The following is a 22721-nucleotide window of genomic DNA, read 5'->3' on the forward strand; positions in this document are numbered from 1 at the left end:
ACAGCTTTCCTTGCATGCTGTGGGGATTGGAGCCCTCCCTTTGTGCTCTGTGGGCCCGAGCACACGCAGCCCCTGCACAGTCTTCTGTTCCCTTTTGACTTCTTAAGCTTTCTTCCCTACCCACTTCCCAAATGTGTGCAGTCTCAAAGGCATTGAGCAGTGCCTGTGGTGGCACAGGGGACATAGAATCATAGAATCATAGAATCACCAAGGTTGGAAAAGACCTAAAAGATCATCCAGTCCAACCGTTCACCTATTCCCAATAGCTCCTACTAAACCATGTCCCTCAAATAGAATCATAGAATCACCAAGGTTGGAAAAGACCTAAAAGACATTGTGACGCAAGTGTCATTGCTGGCACTGCCACGCCATGGGCTGTGGGACAGGTGGGGGGAGAGGAACTGGGATGTGACGGGGGCATATGGGAGCCAGAAGTGCAGACCAAAGGGACGTTGCAAGAGCCGGAGGGTGTCTGATGTAAAGCTTTATTGGGAGGAATGTCACAAGCAGAGTAAGCACTCCAGCATTGTTGCTGACGTGGGATTCGCAGAGCCATCCTCACTCCTTCACTGAGTGCAGGCGAGTGAAGTAGTTGTTGCCAACCCTGTGGGGAACAGAGGAGAGATGTAAGGTGGTAAGTGCACAGCCTCTAGGTCACTGCCTGGGACATTGTGCCTCTGCTCTGGGCTCACCTGGTGGCTTTCCAGTCATCGCCAATGTCATCAACGCTTGACCGCAGCAGCCACATGGTCTTCAGGACCTCCTTGCCATCCCTGTCTATGAAGCACTGACCCGTGAAGACAGTGGTGGAATCTGTGGGAAAAGGGGCAGATGAGGGGAGTGGGGTCATGAGCTCCACACAGGGCAGGGCAGTGCCAGAGCCATGGTCCCTCTGCCCTGGGGACAACTCATCTGAGCTCTCCCTGCCCCTTGGGGACATCCCCAGCACTTCCCCTGATCCTGGGGACCAGGAGGTGACAGCAGTCCACAGTTCTGGGGAAGGGATGAGGCTGCTGGGAACACAGCAGGGATGGAGCAGCACTGGGGCCATGAGAGGCAGGGCATTATTGGAGAGACCATGGGTATGGGTAGGAAATCGTCAGGGACATCACAGAGAGGAGGAGAGATCATCAGGGCCACCATATAGAACTGGAGGAGACCAGAGGGGACATCGTGGGGAAGGGCAGGAGAGCAAAGGGGATGTCACAGGGAAGGGCAGCAGAGGAACAGGGACAAGGCAGGGAGGCTGAGGGAGAAGTACCTGAAAACTTCCAATTGACAGTGAAGCCAAAGGTGGGCTGTGTCTTCTTGTTGATGTTGTTTTGGGTCCCGTGCAGTGGTGACAGTTTGATGGCATTTGATGTGGCTGTTACAGCTGTGTAGTAGGTGCCTGTGAATTCGCCCCTGTGGTTCACAGCCCCGATGGTCATGTTGGAGCCCAGGTCGTTGATCCATTTTCCGGTCAGCGAGCACTGGGATGAAGGGGAGGACTCAGTGCTGGGCAGGAGGCAGGGGTGGGCACCTAGGGGCACCCTCTCCCAGCCCCATCCCGTTACCTTTTTGGTAGAGTGTCCGGGAGCCAGCAGAGCCAGGCTGAGCAGCAGCAGCAGCAGGGAGGAGGTTGCGTGCACCATCTCTGCAGCAGGTGGACAGCCGGGTGTGCTGCTGGCAGGACTCATCCCTCCTGCACGCTCTCTCGCCTTTTTATTGCTCCCATCTCTGACTCTGCCCAGTGTTATGCAATCGGGGTGAGCCCACATTTACCGTTCCTGGTTGCAAACATTCCCAAAATAGTGTGCTGAAACTGACCCTCCTTGCTTACGACTCATGTTTGTGCAGGACCCTTCAAGGAAGCTGCCAGCAGGGTGCTCAGCTGGGGAAAATCCCTTTTTCACTGGTCAATCGTCTGCTGTCTGTTGACCACAGCACAGCCATGGACAAGGTGTCTGACATCATTAACGCCCATCTGGGAATGGCAGCACCCAGGCCCCATCCCATTCTTGCTCTCCTTGCTCAATCATGCATACTGCTTTGGGACCAGACTGGAAGGGTCTGCAGGCACACAGCATGTGTTCCCTACAGCTCAGTCCTACGTGCGGCTGGGCTTAGGGTTCCTGCTGCAGACCCGATGGCTCAGACCTGCCCCAGGACCCCAGTGCACTGCAGAAGGCAGCCAAGAGCACAAAGCCCAGCCGCATCCCGCCTGCTCCTGGGCTCTTTTTGCTCAGAGCTGGTGTGCAGGTTCACTGTTGTTTTATCAAATTGGCTTTTGTTGGAGGAAACAATATTGTTTATGGAAAAACAAACATTCCATTAATATCTTGGATGTCATATTTTACTGCCAACGAATATCACAATTGTCCTGGGGTCTAACAGTTGCTTTTCTTGTGTATTTTCATGCTTCCCCTTCTGTAACATTTTTTGCTGGCCAGGGAGGCTGATGTAACTTGCTTTTCACTGTTTTTTCTCATATGCTCCTTCGCAACATTCCAGGGGTCTGTTAAAATAAGAGTTTTACTTCTGTGTTCATCACACTGTAACCTCATGGTGATCTGCATGTCAGAAAGCACTCCCTATTTCTTGTAAAGGAAACAGAAAATTGGCTGCTGTGGTCAGTTTCTCTTTCCCTTTAGATTCACTTCTGAGCTCCGATTACAGAACTGATCCCTGCCCAGAATGCTGAGCACTGCACTGCACAGCTACCCCAGTGCCATCTCAGTGCCACTTGTTACCATCAGTCAGTGTCAACTTGTTACCACCACCTGCAGACCCACCAACACTGCACTTCCATGAGGGGCCACATCCTATGGCTCATTTCCTGATGGATTTCCCAGCCCCTGTGCTCCTGCTGCTCACTCCCCACTCTGTGACAGCAGCCGTGCCTGGCTGGCCCTTCCTGGCTGCTCTTCTGTAGGAAATTCCTGCCCCAGTGTTTACTTTGCCTTTTTCTGGGAATTGGCTGCACATTAAGTTTCCCTTTCCCACAAGGCTGCTGAGTTCACTTTGGCTGCTCAGGTACAGCTCGTTTACACATAGACGGGCTTCATCCAGCAGAACAGAAACTACAACGCTGCCATTACCATTGACCTTTAGAGTCACAGAATCACAGAATATCCTAAGTTGGAAGGAACCCACAAGCATTACCGAGCCCAGTGGTGCATCTCGTATCTTGAAGGTGGATTTGTTGGCAAGTCTCAGATAAGGGTGTTAAGCAAAGCGGGAGCCAGGAGGAGCCCCGTGGCTGAGTCAGCCCTGGGAATCATTTCTCCACAAACAGTGGAGAAAATGACTTCTCTTCGGTTGCCCAAAGTAACCAAAACCACCTCAGCCTACAGACGTGTCCATATGAACCTTTCCAAAAGCCGACTCTTTAAGATACAATTTTAACTGAAGTGCTTGAAAAGTAAGAAAAGAAAATTGTGGAATTGTCCAACAACACAGTACCACCACATTTCCCAGCCTTTGAATGAAAGCATGTAGGCAGCTCATTGTATAAGCTTAAAGAGCGATGCCAGTAGGTCACAGTAATAAAAGCAGCCTCTAAGAAAGCGTGACGGCTTTCACAGCTGTTTTTGTTCTTTGCCTGTTTGGATCAGGATGTGGTTATTGTGGTGATGGCCAACGAGGGTGAACGGCTTGTTCCTTGGCAAGGAGCAGACACCCCTGTCCTGGCACCCATTCTTCAGTCCTACAAGGGGGGACAATGGGCACAGGTGGCAGGGATGCAGGCAGCAGCGTGACATGGGCACAGTGTCCCCAGGGTGGCCAGCACTGTGCCACCACCCACACACTCTGGACCCACAGCTGAACTCGAGCCATGGCACCTGTGGCTGTGGGAAGCTGCACTGCACTGTGCTTCCAGTGTGAATGCAGGGCCCTGGCTGGGATGTCCCACTGCAGTGTCCACGTGGAGGCAGCAAGGTGTTGACAGGTGAGGGCTGAAGGGCACCTCCCTGAAACCAGGTAAGTGCAGCCATCACATGAGATGTGGGCTTGGAATAACAGTGACAACTAAGCAGGGAGTCCAGCCCTTACTCCATTAATCAGCCTTACTGCTGATTAACCAGTCGTGGAGCCAGCTGTGGAAACCTCCCAAGCAGCCTAGTGTCATTTCATGGAATCACAGAATGGCTTACGTTGGAAGGGACGTCGAAGCCCACCCAGCCCCAACCCCTGCATGGGCTGTTTGCCCCCACCAGCTCAGGCTGCTAAGGGCCCCATCCAACCCGGCCTTGAGCACCTCCAGGGATGGGGCACCACAGCTGCTCTGGAAAGTCTGTGCCACGGCCTCACTGCTCTCTTAGTGAGCAATCTTCTCCTGACATCTAACCTAAATCTCCCCTTTTAGTTTAGAGCTTCCTCCTTATCCTATCACTATCAGACTGTGTAAAAGTCACACAAGGAACCTTCAGGCAGGAGGTTCCTGCCTGGAAGGTTCCTTGCAGGTACTGGAAGGATGCAGTAAGAGGTCCTCTTCTCCAGACTGAACAAGCCCAACTCACTCAGCCTTTCTTTGCGGGAGGGGTGATCCAGCCTTCTGAACATCTCTGTGGTCCTCGTCTGGACCAGCCCCAGCAGCTCCACATCCCTCCTGTGCTGAGGGTCCAGACCTTTACATAGTACTGCAGGTGGGGCTCATGAGAGCAGAACAGAGGGGGACTGGGCCATGTTAAATCATTCATGTCAAGTCCTTCTCTGCAGGGCTGCTCTAAAGGAGTTCTTTTCCCAGTCTGTGCACACACCTGAGATTGCACTGACCCAGGTGCAACACCTTGCACTTACAGGATCAGAGAATCATAGGATAGCAAGGCTGGAAAAGACCTACAAGATCATCCAGTCCAACCATCCATCTGTCACCAACAGTTCTCACTAAACCATGTCCCTCAACACAATGTTTAAACGTTCCTTGAACACCTCCAGGGTTGGGGCAGCTTGTTCCAGTGCCTGACCACTCTTTCAGAAAAGTATTTCCTGATGTCCAGCATGAATCTCCCCAGTACAACTGAAGCCATTCCCTCCAGTCCTATCACCAGTTTCATGAGAGAAGAGCCCGACCCCCAGCTCGCTGCAACTCCCTTCAGGTAGTTACGGAGAGCAGTGAGGTCTCCCCTGAGCCTCCTCTTCTCCACACGGAATAATCCCAGCCCCTGCAGCTGCTCCTCATAAGCCCTGTGCTCCAGACCCCTCACAGCTTTGTTGCCCTTCTCTGTACCTGCTCCATGGCCTCGATGTCTTTCTTGTAGAAATGGCCTAAATCTGAACTCAGTACTTACTCAACCTCATTTGTTTCATGTTGGCCCACTTTTTGAGTGTGTCCAGGTCCTCTGAATGGCATCCTTTCCTTCTGCCATACTGCTGTACAGCTCAGCAAACCTGTACAGCAAACCTGCTGAGGTGAATTCAATCCCAGTGATGTGATTGATAAAAATGTTGAAGAATGTCAGCCACAAGATGGATCCCTGGGGACACCTCCAGTCCCTGGCCTCCACTGGACATTGAGCCATTGACCAAAACCCTCTGGCTGCAACCATTCAACCAATTCCATACCCATCAAATTGTCCACTCTTCAAATCCATCTCATTCCAATTTAAAGATAGTGATCTAGTGTGGGAACATGTCAGAAGCTGAACATGATGCAACAGCCTGCTGAAGAGTCTATCCCTGTCATTCTTACATCCCCCCTGTAGACACAGACAGGCCGCCCTCAGCTCTCGCTCAGCCTCCTCTTGCCCAGGCTGCACAGCCCCAGCTCTCAGCCCGTCCTCACAGGGAGCTGCTCCATCCTGACCATTCGTGCGGCCCTCCTCTGGACGCTCTCCAGCAGGCCCCCGTCTCTGCTGTGCTGAGCACTCCAGCTGTGGACGCGGCGCTCCAGGTGCGGTGTCACAGCGCAGAGCAGAGGGGCAGGATCCCCTCCCTCGCCCCGCTGGCCGCGCTGCTTCGGGTGCAGCCCAGGATCCGGCCGGCTGCCTGGGCCGCAGGGCACACTGCTGGACTTTGTCAGGACAGGGGATACAGGAATGCCACAAGGAAGGCTAAGGCTCCCTGGGAATCAAATTGAGTGAGGAGGGTCAAGGACAGCAAGGACTTCTTTAGCATGTAAACAGCAAAAGAAAGACTGGGAGAACATGAAAAGAAAGGCTACAGGGATACCTCATTGCAGCCTTTGAGTAATTGAAGGGAGCTAACAGGCAGAGCACTGTTTTTTTATTTGGTGTAAAACCGATAGGGCAAGGAGAAATGACATTAAACTAAGAGTGGAGATATAGGTTAGATGTTAAAGGGAAATTCAGAGGGCGGTGAGGTGCTGGCACTGCTCCCAGAGCTGTGGTGCCCCATCCCTGGAGGTGCTCAAGGACCGGCTGGATGGGGCCCTGGGGAACCAGAGCTGCTGGGGGCAACCAGCTCGTGGCAGGGGTTGGGGCTCGGTGGGCTCTGAGGCTCCTTCCAACCCAAAGCCATTCTGTGATTCTGTGAAGATCAAAGATATGGATGGACTGCTGGATGACTATTAAGACCACAAGTAAGCAGTGGCCCAAACCCTGCTACCCGGCCCACCACAGCCCAGAGCACCTGGCAGCACGGGTCTGTGCTGCCCTCCCGGGCCAAATTCGGGGACGCCGGAGGTGCCGTCCTGCGGAAGGAAGGTTGCGGCACCGCCGCCATGTGGCCGCCGGACGCGTCCTGCAGCCGCGCAGCGGGAGCCCATTGCGTTCCGTGCTGGGAATTGCGCTGCCGCTGGGTGCGGAGGGCAGAGCGCCGCCTGGCGGCAGAAGCGAGCAGCGCTGTGTCCCAGCGACAGCCGTGCGGCGTTCAGCGCGAACTCGTGATCCGCGAGCACCGGCTGCTGGAGACTGGGGGGAGCGGAACGGCCGGCGGAGCTCCAGGGCCCGACCGGAACACAGCTGCGGACATAGTGGCCGGGTGCGGCTGTTTGCACGCCGCACCTTTGAGTCCGTTTAGGAATGTGGCGTTCGGGAATCCTGCTTGTTGCCCCTTTTCACAGGTCGCTCTTTGCAGCATGAGAGCAGCCTGGACACTCGTTGAGCGGTGTCCAGGGCTAAGGGCCATTTTGGAGCCCGGCTTGTTCCTGCACACGCCCTGCCGCCCTGCAGCTCGCACTGGGACCAGCGTCAGAGCGCACCGTGGCTCCCAGCACGCCGGCCGTGCTCACCTTCCTGGGGGCCGTGGGGCCGAGGCCGAGCAGGAGGCAGCATGGAGGTGCTCCGTGGCCGAGCTGCACTCTGCCTGCTGTTGCAGTCCCGCTTGGACCTGTTTATAAGCAGTGGGGGCTGCATGGGGCCCCTGGAGTCCTGCCAAGGGAAATCTGCATTCTGTGCTCCCTTTTCTTCCCCGAAGTGCCTGCGTACCGTGACACACAGTGTGGGGAATGAACAGGAAGAGTCTGAGATCCATGGATGGTCGTAGGGCTGTGATAGCACTGCGATCAGCACAGGGATATGGTGGGAAAGCACATGACTAGAATGCTCTCAGGGATGGCTGTGTACTTTTTAGGACAGACAGCAGTGCGAGGTGGTGGATTTGCTGACTATGTGAGACATCAACACATGGAATGTACAGAGCTCTGCCAAGGGATGCATGATGAAGTGCCAGGCCCAGTGCTTTTTGAGCAGAGCCCCAGAGCCCCATGCTCCTGGCCCCAGAGCCACTGTGGTGTCTGCTCCCAGCACTGCTGGCAGCACCAGCCTTTGCTTTGCTTTCGGATCACTCAAAGGGATTTGGGGTAGAGCTGGGCCAGCACCAGGGGCTGCAGGTAGCATCGGTGGCACATGGCGGAGGAGCAGAAGGAGCGTGCCATTTCTGCAGGCTTCTGGCAGAGCTGTCCCTGACAGCTTTCCTTGGATGCCGTGGGGGTTGGAGCCCACCCACATGCACTGTGTGCCAGTGCACACCCCACTCCTGCACTTGGTATGCAATACGGCCCGTCTTCTCTTTCTCTTCCCTTTTGGCTTCCTAAACTTCCTTCCCAGCCGCTTCCCAAATGTGTGCAGTCTCAAAGGCATTGAGCAGTGCCTGTGGTGGCGCAGGGGACACTGTGACGCAAGTGTCATTGCTGGCACTGCCACGCCATGGGCTGTGGGATAGGCAGAGGGGACAGGTGAGGGAGAGGAATTGGGATGTGACGGGGGGATATGGGAGCCAAAAGTGCAGCCTGAAGGGACGTGGCATGAGGCAAAGCTTTATTGGGAGGAATGTCACAAGCAGAGTCAGCACTCCAGCATTGTTGCTGATGTGGGATTCGCAGAGCCATCCTCACTCCTTCACTGAGTGCAGGCGAGTGAAGTTGTTGTTGCCAACCCTGTGGGGGACAGAGGGGACATGTAAGGTGGTAAGTGCACAGCCTCTAGGTCACTGCCTGGGACATTGTGCCTCTGCTCTGGGCTCACCTGGTGGCTGTCCAGTCATCGCCAATGTTAGTAACATTTGACCGCAGCAGCCATATGGTCTTCAGGATCTCCTCGCCGTTCTCGTTTATGAAGCACTGACCCGTGAAGACACTGGTGGTCTCTGTAGGAAAAGGGGCAGATGAGGGGAGTGGGGTCATGAGCTCCACACAGGGCAGGGCAGTGCCAGAGCCATGGTCCCTCTGCCCTGGGGACAACTCATCTGAGCTCTCCCTGCCCCTTGGGGACATCCCCAGCACTTCCCCTGATCCTGGGGACCAGGAGGTGACAGCAGTCCACAGTTCTGGGGGAAGGGATGAGGCTGCTGGGAACACAGCAGGGATGGAGCAGCACTGGGGCCATGAGAGGCAGGGCATTATTGGAGAGACCATGGGTATGGGTAGGAAATCGTCAGGGACATCACAGAGAGGAGGAGAGATCATCAGGGCCACCACATAGAACTGGAGGAGACCAGAGGGGACATCGTGGGGAAGGGCAGGAGAGCAAAGGGGATGTCACAGGGAAGGGCAGCAGAGGAACAGGGACAAGGCAGGGAGGCTGGGAAAGAAGCACCTATAAAAGTCCATCCGACCGTGAAGCCAAAGGTGGGCTGGCAGACCGTCATGTTTTGGATACCAAGCAGCGGTGACTTCGTGATCTTATTTGGCTTGTCTGCTACAGCTGTGAGGTAGGTGCCTCTGAACTCGCCCTTGTCATTCACAGCCCCGATGGTCATGTTGGAGCCCAGGTCGTTGGTCCAGTTCCCGGTCAGCGAGCACTGGGATGAAGGGGAGGACTCAGTGCCGGGCAGGAGGCAGGGGTGGGCACCTAGGGGCACCCTCTCCCAGCCCCATCCCGTTACCTTTTTGGTAGAGTGTCCGGGAGCCAGCAGAGCCAGGCTGAGCAGCAGCAGCAGCAGGGAGGAGGTTGCGTGCACCATCTCTGCAGCAGGTGGACAGCCGGGTGTGCTGCTGGCAGGACTCATCCCTCCTGCACGCTCTCTCGCCTTTTTATTGCTCCCATCTCTGACTCTGCCCATTGTTATGCAATCGGGGTGAGCCCACATCCAAATTTTCCAGTTGTGGGCACACCCCAAAATTATGCTGGCAGGTCTTTTAGGAAGCTTGCAGGGATGGGGTCAGGAAGCCCAAGACCCAGCTGGAACTTCGGAATATCACCTGAGGACGAGGTGACGCATGCTGAACGGTCCCCACTGTGCAATAAAGTATTGGAGATAAGAAATATGCCGTGCTCACTGAGGGCTCCTGTCGTATTGTGTGCAAGCCCTGAAGACGCAGGGCTGCTGGCTAGAGTCCTATGTGACGTCTTGCAGAAACTGCTGAAGAGAAGGTGAAATGGGCCAGGGTGCAGAAGTGGAGGCCACCCAATTGGCTGTAGGCATTGCTGAAAATGAGAAGAGGCCAGAGCTCTACCTCCGCACTGACTCCTGTTTGGTGGCCAGCAGCCTTTTGGAGCGGCTAAGCAATGCAAGCAAAACAACAGCCTGCACAGAGGCAAACCCATCTGGGCTGCTGCAGTGTGGAAAGACACTGCTGCCCCGGGAGAGAACAAGGCTGTTTTTCAGTTGGACCACTGTAGAATAGCAAAATAAGCGGCATGGTTTAAACACCTGCCCTCACCTTTGCACCTTCACACCTTTGCACTTGATAATAAGCCTTAAGTAGCTCCTGAGAGGGGGGAAGCTAGCTGTGACCAGGAGTCACATCAGGTGAGAAACCAAGGCTTCTGCTCATTGAGAAAGGGGAGGTTCTGCGAGCAAGCACAGCCCACGTTCCCATAGGGCGCTACATCTGTGCGTGTGGGAGCTGGGTCCAGTGGTGACAATTGTGAGCTCTGCTCCCTCCTAGCTCAGGAGGCCGGCTTTCCTTGGCAATCTCTGAGACCACAGGCTGAAACACGGTCTCCTCTAGACAGCGGGCTCATTCTAAGAAGACTGTGGCGACCCAGACGCAAAGCTTACAGAGAAATGTTGCTGTTCAGGCCTCTGGCTGCCGGGAGTGCCTGAGCCTACTTCTGCCCGGGGAGAGTGGCAGGGACCTCACCTTAGCGAGGTGTGAGCAGGTGGACGAGCTGCTCAGCCTGGTGGTGGAGCTCAAGGATGAGGTGCAGAGACTTAGGACCATCAGGGAGTGTGAGCGGGAGATCGACTGGTGGAGTGACTCACTGGCTTACCAGAGGGAAGGGCCCCGGGAACAAAACCCCAGACAGGTGGTGGACCCCTGCCCTGTCACAGTTGGACAGACCTCACTGATGAGGAAGGTTGGAAAAGAGTCCCGACTCGGTGTCACAGGAGACATCCCCGCCTGCCTAGCCCGCCTCCACAACTCCCTCTGAGGAACAGGTTGCAGATGCTGGAAGTTGAAGGGGAGGTGACTGGAGAGCTGATGCAGGATCAGCCTAGGAGAGAGCCCAGGGCGAGGCGGTCACCCCCCGCCTTGAGGCTGCCTCTTATAGTTAAGAAAGAAGGGTGGTCGTGGTGGGTGTCTCCGTTCTCAGAGGAACGGAAGGTTCCACATGCAGACCTGACCCGGGCCGTCGGGAAGTGTGCTGCCTTCCTGGGGCTCCGGTCAGGGATGTAACCAGGCAACTCCCCAAGCTGGTTGGGTCATCTGGCTCCTTTCCGCTACTCGTAGTTCAGGTGGGCAGTGATGAAAATCACTCAGACAAGCCTACGCACCAGGAAAAAAGATTCAGGGGTTTAGGGCGTTTACTCCAAAGAGAGGGAGCTCAAGTGATCTTCTGCTCTATACCTTCGGGGCCAATGAGGGACTCCGAGCGGGAGAGAAAAGCACAAGCAATGAATAATTGGCTTGGAGGCTGGTGTCGAGCCAGCAACTTTGGGTTCTTTGATCATGGGCAGTTTACTCGGCCCCTGGCCTGCTGTTGGCCTGTGGAACCCACCTATCTCAAAGGGGGCATGGATTACTAGCGAAGGAACTAGCGGGGCTTATTGAAAGAGCTTTAAACTAGCTATGAAGGGGGAAGGGGACAAAACAGGCCTCTCAAGAGATGAGCCTAGGGGAATGATGCTTGAGCAGGGAGTGAGGCAGATGACTCGTCTGAAATGTGTCTATACCAATGCACGCAGCACGAGCAACAAGCAGGAAGAGTTGGAAATGGTTGTGAGTCAGGCCAATTATGACCTTGTTGCTATTTCCGAAACATGGTGGGACTACTGCCATGACTGGAGTGCTGAGATGGATGGCTACAAGCTCTTCAGAAGGGATAGATGAGGAAAGAAGGGTGGTGGTGTGGCCCTTTATATTAAAGACTGTTCCAGGTAGAAGAGCTTGGGGCTGGGAATGATAGAGTGGAGTGTTTATGGGTAAGGACCAGGGGGAAGGCCTGTGGGGCGGCATCTTGGTGGGGGTCTGTTATAGACCGCCTAATCAGGACGAACAGTTGGATGAGGCATTCTATGAGCAGCTCGCAGAAGTCACGCGATCGCCAGCCCTTGTTCTGATGGAAGACTTCAACTTCCCGGATATATGTTGGAAATATAATATAGTGCAGAGGAAGCAGTCCAGGAGGTTTCTAGACTGTGGAAGATTGCTTCCTTACGCAACTGGTAGGAGAGCCTACCAGGGGCAGTGCCCTGCTGGACCTTCGCTAACAGAGAAGGACTGGTGGGAGAGGTGAAGGTTGGGGACCGTCTTGAGCAGAGTGACCACAGAATTGTAGAATACTCCATTCTTGGGGATGTCAAAAGAGTGACCAGCAAAACTACCTTCTTGAACTTCCAGAAAGCAGACTTTGACCTGTTCAGGGCGCTTGTAGCGCGGGTCCCTTGGGAGTCGCTTCTCAAGGGACTCGTGGTCCAGGAAGCCTGGACGCTCCTCAAGGCCAGAATCTTAAAGGCACAAGAACAGGCTGTGCTGAGTGCCGTAAGGCGAGCCGCAGGGGAAGACGACCGGTGTGGATGAGCCAGGAACTATTGTTGAGACTCAGGGAGAAAAAGAGAGTCTACATCCTCTGGAAGAAGGGACAGACTAGTTGGGGAGATTACAAAGAAGTATCTAAGGTATGCAGGGAAGAAGTGAGGAAGGCGAAAGCCCAACTTGAACTCAGGTTGGCCTCTGCAGTAAAAGACAATTAAAAAATCCTTTTATAAATGTATTAACAGCAAAAGAAGAACCAAAGATAATTCTCATCCTATACTTGATGCAGCAGGGAATGTGGTCACTGAGGATGAGAGGGCTGAGATCCTCAACTCCTTCTTTACATCTGCCTTTAATAGCCAGACCAGTTATCCTCTGGGCATTTTATGCCCTGATCTGGAAGTCTGGGACGCTGCTCAGAATATGCCCCCAGCAATTCCGGTGGAGACAGTCAGAGAGCTCCTCCTCCATCTGGAGAGTCACAAGTCCACGGGACCGGATGGGCTGCACCCTCGGATGCTGAGGAACTGGCGGGGTGATTGCTGAGCCGCTCTCGGCCATCTATCAGCACTCCTGGTTAAGTGGTGAGGTCCCAGAGGATTGGAGGCTTGCTGGTGTGACTCCTATCTTCAAGAAGGGCCATAAGGAGGATCCGGGGAACTACAGGCCTGTCGGCATGTGTGTGGTGTCCAGGGGATCAGGCCCATCCAGCATGGGTTCGTGAAAGGCAGGTCGTGCGCAACCAACCTCATCTCCTTCTATGACTGGGTGACCAGTCTGGTAGATGAGGGAAAGGCTGTTGATGTAGGCTATCTAGACTTCAGCAAAGCCTTTGACACGGTCCCTTGCAGGCTTCTTCTGGGGAAACTGGCTGCCCGTGGCCTGGACAGGTAGACACTTCTTTGGGTAAAGAACTGGCTAGAGGGCCGTGCCCAGCGGGTCGTGGTGAATGGAGTTAAGCCCAGCTGGCGACCCGTTTCGAGCGGTGTCCCCCAGGGCTCGGTACTGGGGCCCGTCTTGTTTATTATCTCGATTGATGACCTAGATGAGGGGATTGAGTGCACCCTCGGTAAGTTTGTAGATGACACCAAGCTGGGAGGTGGTGCCGATCTGCATGAGGGTAGAGAGGCCCTTCAGAGGGATTTAGACAGGCTGAACCGCTGGGCTGAGGTGAATGGGATGAGGTTCAACAAGGCCAAGTGTCGGGTCCTGCACTTTGGGCACAACAACCCCATGCAGCGTTACAGGCTTGGGGATGAGTGGCTGGATGAGTGTGAAGAGGAAAGGGACCTGGGGGTGTTGGTTGATGCTCGGCTGAACATGAGCCGACAGTGTGCCCAGGTGGCCAAGAGGGCCAACAGCATCCTGGCCTGCATTAGAAATGGTGTGGCCAGCAGGAGCAGGGAGGTGATCATCCCCCTCTACTCAGCTCTGGTGAGGCCGCACCTCGAGTGCTGTGTTCAGTTTGGGGCTCCTCACTGCAGGAAAGATGTTGAGGTCCTGGAACGTGTCCAGAGAAACTGGAAACAAAACTGGTGAGGGGTCTGGAGCACAAACCTTATGAGGAGCGGCTGAGGGAGCTGGGATTGTTCAGTCTGGAGAAGAGGAGGCTCAGGGGAGACCTCATTGCATTCTACAACTTCCTGAAGGGAGGCTGTGATGAAGAGGGATCTGGCCTCTTCTCCCAGGCAACGAGCAGGACCCAAGGAAATGGCCGCAAGTTGTATCAGAGGAGGTTCAGGTTGGACATAAAGAAGAACTTTTTCTCTCAGAGAGTGGTCAGGCACTGCAATGGCTGCCCAGGGAGGTGGTGGAGTCGCCGTCCCTGGCAGTGCTCAAGAGGCGTCTGGATGAAGAGCTGCGTGATGTGGTTTAGTGCTTGTGGTGGCAATGGTGATGAGGAGAAGTTGGACTAGATGATCTTATAGGTCGTTTCCAACCTTGTGATTCTTTGATCCTATGATAACTAGCAGATGGATCGGGCCTCCAGAATTCAAGGGTTTCAGGTAGGTCTGGACTGGTGAACAAAGGCTGAACTCCTTGTAGCTCAGTGGGCTCCTGACATGTCAGGCCACCTAGGAAGAGATGCAACATACAGATGGGCGTGGGATCGAGGGGTGGACTCATCCATGGACACTGTTCCTCAGGCTTTCTGTGAATGTGAATGACGTGTGGCAATTATGGAAGTCAAGTGCATAAAGCCTCTTTTGCACGGTGGATGATGGCTGAGATCTACGTATGGGGAGGTCTGGCAGCTGGATTTTATCACATTTCCAGAAGCCTGTCATGGCAGGCACCACGTGCTTACAGTGGTGGGAGCAATGATGGGATGGCTGGTAATGCATCCTGTGCTCCGTGCCACTGCCCAAAGCACCATCCTGGGTCTTGAAAAGCAAGTCTTGTGGCAACATGGCACCCGAGAAAGAACTGAATCAGATAATGAATCATTTTCAAAACAACATCATGAACACCTGGGCCAGAAAGCATGGCATCCACACATCCCTTATCATGTACAGCCTCTGGGAATGATTTGATGGACTGTTAAAGACTACCCAGAGAGCAATGGGTGCTGGGACACTCATACATTAGCATACACGCTTAGCAAAACCCACTCGCTTAGTCAACGCTTGTGGATCCATCTGCCAGCCGAGCTGGTCCTGCCCAATCAAATGTCTTACGTGCTGCAGAAGGAGATGAAGTCCTGCAGTGCAGGTGAGGGCTCACACCCCAGGACCCCCTGCACTGCAGGAGGCTGCGAAGGGCGCAAAGCCCACCTGCACATGGGCTCCTTTTGCTCAGGGCTGGCGTGCGGGTTTATTGTAGAATAGCAGACTGGATTTTCTTGGAGGAAACAATATTGTTTACAGAACAAGAAAAAATCCCTGAATATCTTGGGTGTCATATTTTCATGCCGATGAATGTCAGAGTTGTCCTGGGGCTCTACAATCCCTATCATTGTGAATTTTCACACTTTCCTTCCATAACATTGGACCAGGGAGGCGGATGTAACTCGGTTTGCAGTGCGTTTTCTCATAGGTTCAATGTAGTTCCCTGAAACAAGTGTGTTTTATTTCTGTGGCCATCAGCCTATGGCCTCATGGTGACCCATGTACCAGGAAGCACTCCCTTTCTTGTAAGGGAGAAAAGGCAGCAGTGGTCTGTCTTTCCCTTCAGCCTCACTTCTGAGCTCCGATTGCAAACCTGATCCCAACTGTAGGAATCTAAGCTGCTACACAGACTGGGGCATTTCAGAGGCCGCAGCAGTACCACAGGGGGAGGGGGCTTTCAACTCAAAAAAATGACCGTGCCTTCTTACCAGACTTACATAAGATCTCCCCTACCGGAAGGAAATGTCCCTCCGTTCACAGTCACGCCTCATTCACATCTTTGCTTTTTGGCTGCCACACGTTAGAGAAAAACCACTTTCAGAGATAAAGAACTGGAAGAATAAAATTGCTGTAAAACCATCAACAAGGCAAATAGCAACCCCAGTAATGAGGGCCAAGCTATATTATATAGCAATTAGCGTCACACCGCTCAAAGCATTGGCTGTTCTCACCCAACATCAAGTCCCCTTGAGGCACACACAGGATGTTCCATCCTTCCACATTACCCACCACGTGCACTCAATGCCTTGAGCAAAAGCAGCCCCACTGGTGGCAGGAATAACCCAGGCTGTCCTGCCCGGCATGTTTTTCAGGTGCACTGCAGGGACTTCATCTTCTTCTACGATCCATAGCATGTTTGATTGGGCAGGAGCAGCTCGGCTGGCAGGTGGATCCACGAGCGTTGACTGAACAGGTGGGTTTTGGGAAACATCTGGGGAGGGACACTGCAGGGATGCTGCACGAATAACCCCAGCTTTCCGCAGGCTGTGATGGAGACAGAGCTGAAGCAATGACTGCGCATTGAGAACAGGAGCATTGCTGACCACAGACATGATATGTGAGTGGTGAGCGGGGTCAGGAGCGCAGGACAGGAGTGTGGACTCGGTGGTGAGGGGCAGAGGAGGTAGGTCAGAGCATGAGAGATATTCGCCAGGTGTCAGTGGAATTCTGAATATCTCCAGAGAATGACAGTCCACATCCTCTCTGCGCAGCCTGTTTCAGCGCTGTGTCAGCCCTGAAGTGAAGAAGGATTTGCTCATGTTCTGATGGAACTTTCTGTGTTCCAGTTTGCGACCACTGAACCTTGGTCTGTCCCTGGACAATGCGGAAAAAGCCTGGCCCTATCCACTTGACTGCCACACTACGTATTTGTAGGCATTGATAAGATTCCCCTCAGCCTTCTCCACACTACACGGCCCCAGGCCTCCCAACCGTGCCTCCTACAGGAGATGCTTCAGGCCCCTCATTATCTCTAAGGCCCTCTGCTGGACTCTCTGCAGTAGTTCTCAGTCTTTCTTGAACTGGGAAGCCCAGAACTTGACTTGGTATTCCAGACGTGGCCTCGCCGGGGCAGAGGAGAGAGGAAGGATCACCTCCCTCGACCTGCTGGCCACGTTCTTTTTAATAAGCCTCAGGATGCCATTGACTTCCTCGGTCCGAAGGCGCACTGCTGGCTCAAGGCCCACGGCTTGGCCTCCAGGACCCACAGGTCCTTCTCTGTCGAGTTCTTCTCAAGCAGGACAGCCCCCAACCTGTACTGATGTGTGCGGTTATTCCCCACGCACTGCAAGACTCTACACTTGCCGCTGTTAAATATCAGCAGCTTCCTCTCCACCCTGCTCTCTAGTGTGCACAGGTCTTGCTGAATGGCAGCACAGCCTTCTGGTATGCCAGCTGCTTCTCCCAGCTTCATGTCGTCGAAAGATTTGCTCAGGGCACATACTAACCAGTCATCCAGGTCACTGGAGAAGATGCTGAACGAGGCACAGAACCAAGCCCTGAGGAACTCCTCTAGTGACATCCCTCTCATTAGACAGCTCTGCCAGTCAGACAGTTCTCAGTGGAAAGGCCCTCACCGTCCTCTCACCTGTCCCACACCTCCTAAACTTGCCCACCGCGATGTTATGGGGACAGTGTGAATCGCCTTGCTGAAGTTGAGGCACACAACATCCACTGCTCTCCCCTCAACTACCCCGATGGTGATGACATCCTAGAAGGCAATTAGATGGGTCACAAGTGATTTCCCCTTGGTGAATTCATGGAGACCGTTCTCGATAACCTTCTTCTAATTGCTTAGAGATGGCATTCAGAACACGTTGTTCCGCTACCTTCGAGGCACAGAGGTGAGGCTGACCGGCCTGTCGTTTCCCAGTTTTGCCTTCCTGCCCTTTCGAAAGACTGGAATGACATTGGCCTCTGGAGGAAACGGTCCTCAGGCACCTCTCCTGTTTCTCCCTGACCTTTGAAAGATGATCAAGAGCACCTTGACAGTCACTTCTGCCAGCTCCTTCAGCACTCATGTGTGCACCTCATTGGTGCCCATGGATCTGTGTTGAGTTAGCCTAGATGACCTGTGATCAGATCCTTCTTGGCCAAGGGGAAGTCTTCCTTTGCCCCTGCTCTTGTCTCCAGGCTCTGGGATTCCCAAGGGGCAGTCTTTGCAGGAAAGAATGAAGTAAAGAAGTTGTGCAGCAACGCCGCTTTCTTGGTGCCCTCCGTTACTAGGCCACCCACCTCATTCAGCAGCAGACGCACGTTCTCCCAGTCTTCCTTTTGCTACTGACATACTAAAGAAGCCCTTCTTGTTGTCCATGGCTGGGAGGTCACCCGGCTTGCTTCCCAGTGGGCCTCAGCCATCCTTGTGGCATCCCTGCATGTCCTGGCAACATTCCTATTTTCTTTGCAAGTGGCCAGAGCCTTTTCCCACATTCCAGAGGCGTTGTTCTTCCATTAGTGCCTTTCCGTGAGCTTCTTGCTCACCTCTGCAGGCCTCATGCCACCTTTGCCGGATTGCTTAGTCTCAGAGATGCTCTCCTCCCGAATTTGGAAGAAGTGGTGCTTGAAGGACAGCCAGCTCTCCGGGTCCCTCTTGCTTGTCAGCGCTCCAACCCATGGGAGGCCTCCAAGCATGTCCTTGAAGAGGTCAAAGTCGGCTCCCTGTAGTCCTGATTGCAATCCCATAAACTGCCTGATTTCTCCCATTCGAGATCCTGAACTCCACAGTCTCACAATCACTGCACCCAAGGCTTCCCCCAGCCTTCACATCCCCATCCAGTCCTTCCTGGACTGGCTGGGGAGGCACTGGTGTTTGGAGCAGTAAGATCCAGCAGCATACCTCTCCTCACTGGCTCCTCCACGATCTTTGCCAGAAAGTTTTCTTCCACGCACTGCAGGGACCTCCTGGGCTGTGTGTGCCTGGCAGCGCTGCTTTTCAAGCAAATACCAGAGCGGTTGGAGTCCTTCAGTGAAGTTTCACTGATGCATGCTCATTAAGAGAATGCCGATTATAAGTAATTTATAGGTACTAAAATCGTAACATTTGCTCACTCAGCAACCAGCCGTTATTTCTCGACACCTGCTTGACCCTGCTACCCGGCCCACCACAGCCCAGAGCACCTGGCAGCACGGGTCTGTGCTGCCCTCCCGGGCCAAATTCGGGGACGCCGGAGGTGCCGTCCTGCGGAAGGAAGGTTGCGGCACCGCCGCCATGTGGCCGCCGGACGCGTCCTGCAGCCGCGCAGCGGGAGCCCATTGCGTTCCGTGCTGGGAATTGCGCTGCCGCTGGGTGCGGAGGGCAGAGCGCCGCCTGGCGGCAGAAGCGAGCAGCGCTGTGTCCCAGCGACAGCCGTGCGGCGTTCAGCGCGAACTCGTGATCCGCGAGCACCGGCTGCTGGAGACTGGGGGGAGCGGAACGGCCGGCGGAGCTCCAGGGCCCGACCGGAACACAGCTGCGGACATAGTGGCCGGGTGCGGCTGTTTGCACGCCGCACCTTTGAGTCCGTTTAGGAATGTGGCGTTCGGGAATCCTGCTTGTTGCCCCTTTTCACAGGTCGCTCTTTGCAGCATGAGAGCAGCCTGGACACTCGTTGAGCGGTGTCCAGGGCTAAGGGCCATTTTGGAGCCCGGCTTGTTCCTGCACACGCCCTGCCGCCCTGCAGCTCGCACTGGGACCAGCGTCAGAGCGCACCGTGGCTCCCAGCACGCCGGCCGTGCTCACCTTCCTGGGGGCCGTGGGGCCGAGGCCGAGCAGGAGGCAGCATGGAGGTGCTCCGTGGCCGAGCTGCACTCTGCCTGCTGTTGCAGTCCCGCTTGGACCTGTTTATAAGCAGTGGGGGCTGCATGGGGCCCCTGGAGTCCTGCCAAGGGAAATCTGCATTCTGTGCTCCCTTTTCTTCCCCGAAGTGCCTGCGTACCGTGACACACAGTGTGGGGAATGAACAGGAAGAGTCTGAGATCCATGGATGGTCGTAGGGCTGTGATAGCACTGCGATCAGCACAGGGATATGGTGGGAAAGCACATGACTAGAATGCTCTCAGGGATGGCTGTGTACTTTTTAGGACAGACAGCAGTGCGAGGTGGTGGATTTGCTGACTATGTGAGACATCAACACATGGGATGTACAGAGCTCTGCCAAGGGATGCATGATGAAGTGCCAGGCCCAGTGCTTTTTGAGCAGAGCCCCAGAGCCCCATGCTCCTGGCCCCAGAGCCACTGTGGTGTCTGCTCCCAGCACTGCTGGCAGCACCAGCCTTTGCTTTGCTTTCGGATCACTCAAAGGGATTTGGGGTAGAGCTGGGCCAGCACCAGGGGCTGCAGGTAGCATCGGTGGCACATGGCGGAGGAGCAGAAGGAGCGTGCCATTTCTGCAGGCTTCTGGCAGAGCTGTCCCTGACAGCTTTCCTTGGATGCCGTGGGGGTTGGAGCCCACCCACATGCACTGTGTGCCAGTGCACACCCCACTCCTGCACTTGGTATGCAATACGGCCCGTCTTCTCTTTCTCTTCCCTTTTGGCTTCCTAAACTTCCTTCCCAGCCGCTTCCCAAATGTGTGCAGTCTCAAAGGCATTGAGCAGTGCCTGTGGTGGCGCAGGGGACACTGTGACGCAAGTGTCATTGCTGGCACTGCCACGCCATGGGCTGTGGGATAGGCAGAGGGGACAGGTGAGGGAGAGGAATTGGGATGTGACGGGGGGATATGGGAGCCAAAAGTGCAGCCTGAAGGGACGTGGCATGAGGCAAAGCTTTATTGGGAGGAATGTCACAAGCAGAGTCAGCACTCCAGCATTGTTGCTGATGTGGGATTCGCAGAGCCATCCTCACTCCTTCACTGAGTGCAGGCGAGTGAAGTAGTTGTTGCCAACCCTGTGGGGGACAGAGGGGACATGTAAGGTGGTAAGTGCACAGCCTCTAGGTCACTGCCTGGGACATTGTGCCTCTGCTCTGGGCTCACCTGGTGGCTGTCCAGTCATCGCCAATGTTAGTAACATTTGACCGCAGCAGCCATATGGTCTTCAGGATCTCCTCGCCGTTCTCGTTTATGAAGCACTGACCCGTGAAGACACTGGTGGTCTCTGTAGGAAAAGGGGCAGATGAGGGGAGTGGGGTCATGAGCTCCACACAGGGCAGGGCAGTGCCAGAGCCATGGTCCCTCTGCCCTGGGGACAACTCATCTGAGCTCTCCCTGCCCCTTGGGGACATCCCCAGCACTTCCCCTGATCCTGGGGACCAGGAGGTGACAGCAGTCCACAGTTCTGGGGAAGGGATGAGGCTGCTGGGAACACAGCAGGGATGGAGCAGCACTGGGGCCATGAGAGGCAGGGCATTATTGGAGAGACCATGGGTATGGGTAGGAAATCGTCAGGGACATCACAGAGAGGAGGAGAGATCATCAGGGCCACCACATAGAACTGGAGGAGACCAGAGGGGACATCGTGGGGAAGGGCAGGAGAGCAAAGGGGATGTCACAGGGAAGGGCAGCAGAGGAACAGGGACAAGGCAGGGAGGCTGGGAAAGAAGCACCTATAAAAGTCCATCCGACCGTGAAGCCAAAGGTGGGCTGGCAGACCGTCATGTTTTGGATACCAAGCAGCGGTGACTTCATGATCTTATTTGGCTTGTCTGCTACAGCTGTGAGGTAGGTGCCTCTGAACTCGCCCTTGTCATTCACAGCCCCGATGGTCATGTTGGAGCCCAGGTCGTTGGTCCAGTTCCCGGTCAGCGAGCACTGGGATGAAGGGGAGGACTCAGTGCCGGGCAGGAGGCAGGGGTGGGCACCTAGGGGCACCCTCTCCCAGCCCCATCCCGTTACCTTTTTGGTAGAGTGTCCGGGAGCCAGCAGAGCCAGGCTGAGCAGCAGCAGCAGCAGGGAGGAGGTTGCGTGCACCATCTCTGCAGCAGGTGGACAGCCGGGTGTGCTGCTGGCAGGACTCATCCCTCCTGCACGCTCTCTCGCCTTTTTATTGCTCCCATCTCTGACTCTGCCCATTGTTATGCAATCGGGGTGAGCCCACATCCAAATTTTCCAGTTGTGGGCACACCCCAAAATTATGCTGGCAGGTCTTTTAGGAAGCTTGCAGGGATGGGGTCAGGAAGCCCAAGACCCAGCTGGAACTTCGGAATATCACCTGAGGACGAGGTGACGCATGCTGAACGGTCCCCACTGTGCAATAAAGTATTGGAGATAAGAAATATGCCGTGCTCACTGAGGGCTCCTGTCGTATTGTGTGCAAGCCCTGAAGACGCAGGGCTGCTGGCTAGAGTCCTATGTGACGACTTGCAGAAACTGCTGAAGAGAAGGTGAAATGGGCCAGGGTGCAGAAGTGGAGGCCACCCAATTGGCTGTAGGCATTGCTGAAAATGAGAAGAGGCCAGAGCTCTACCTCCGCACTGACTCCTGTTTGGTGGCCAGCAGCCTTTTGGAGCGGCTAAGCAATGCAAGCAAAACAACAGCCTGCACAGAGGCAAACCCATCTGGGCTGCTGCAGTGTGGAAAGACACTGCTGCCCCGGGAGAGAACAAGGCTGTTTTTCAGTTGGACCACTGTAGAATAGCAAAATAAGCGGCATGGTTTAAACACCTGCCCTCACCTTTGCACCTTCACACCTTTGCACTTGATAATAAGCCTTAAGTAGCTCCTGAGAGGGGGGAAGCTAGCTGTGACCAGGAGTCACATCAGGTGAGAAACCAAGGCTTCTGCTCATTGAGAAAGGGGAGGTTCTGCGAGCAAGCACAGCCCACGTTCCCATAGGGCGCTACATCTGTGCGTGTGGGAGCTGGGTCCAGTGGTGACAATTGTGAGCTCTGCTCCCTCCTAGCTCAGGAGGCCGGCTTTCCTTGGCAATCTCTGAGACCACAGGCTGAAACACGGTCTCCTCTAGACAGCGGGCTCATTCTAAGAAGACTGTGGCGACCCAGACGCAAAGCTTACAGAGAAATGTTGCTGTTCAGGCCTCTGGCTGCCGGGAGTGCCTGAGCCTACTTCTGCCCGGGGAGAGTGGCAGGGACCTCACCTTAGCGAGGTGTGAGCAGG

The 22721-nt window shown here is 54.8% G+C and overlaps 1 protein-coding gene across 3 annotated transcripts; it reads right to left on the bottom strand.

Annotated features, from left to right (window-relative positions):
• Nucleotides 1-468: 468 nt before the first annotated feature.
• Nucleotides 469-21637, bottom strand: LOC128074455 (avidin-like). Of its 3 annotated transcripts, XM_052670312.1 has the most exons (5): nt 21501-21637; nt 9154-9183; nt 1262-1442; nt 693-813; nt 469-604 (listed from the first exon to the last, which is right to left on the bottom strand). In XM_052670312.1, the coding sequence occupies exons 1-5, from the start codon at nt 21621-21623 to the stop codon at nt 559-561; spliced, it is 501 nt and encodes a 166-aa protein (XP_052526272.1). In that variant the 5' UTR covers nt 21624-21637; the 3' UTR covers nt 469-558. The 3 variants fall into 3 exon arrangements, with proteins under 3 accessions (XP_052526272.1, XP_052526271.1, XP_052526270.1); XM_052670311.1 differs by lacking the exons at nt 9154-9183; nt 21501-21637 and adding an exon at nt 9268-9403 and having other exon boundaries at nt 1262-1472; XM_052670310.1 differs by lacking the exons at nt 9154-9183; nt 21501-21637 and adding an exon at nt 1557-1687 and having other exon boundaries at nt 1262-1472.
• Nucleotides 21638-22721: the final 1084 nt, after the last annotated feature.

This window comes from Tympanuchus pallidicinctus, unplaced genomic scaffold (assembly GCF_026119805.1).
Source record: "Tympanuchus pallidicinctus isolate F22 unplaced genomic scaffold, pur_lepc_1.0 scaffold9, whole genome shotgun sequence".
Lineage (NCBI taxonomy): Eukaryota > Metazoa > Chordata > Aves > Galliformes > Phasianidae > Tympanuchus > Tympanuchus pallidicinctus.

Coding starts and splice junctions, on each gene's coding strand:
- LOC128074455 (XM_052670312.1), bottom strand. CDS start 21,623: ATGAGTCCTGCCAGCAGCACACCCGGCTGTCCACCTGCTGCAGAGATG. Junction 9,184..21,500: donor CCGGACACTCTACCAAAAAG/GTAACGGGATGG, acceptor CCTTCATCCCAG/TGCTCGCTGACCGGGAACTG. Junction 1,443..9,153: donor CCGGGAACTGGACCAACGAC/CTGGGCTCCAAC, acceptor TGGATCAACGAC/CTGGGCTCCAACATGACCAT.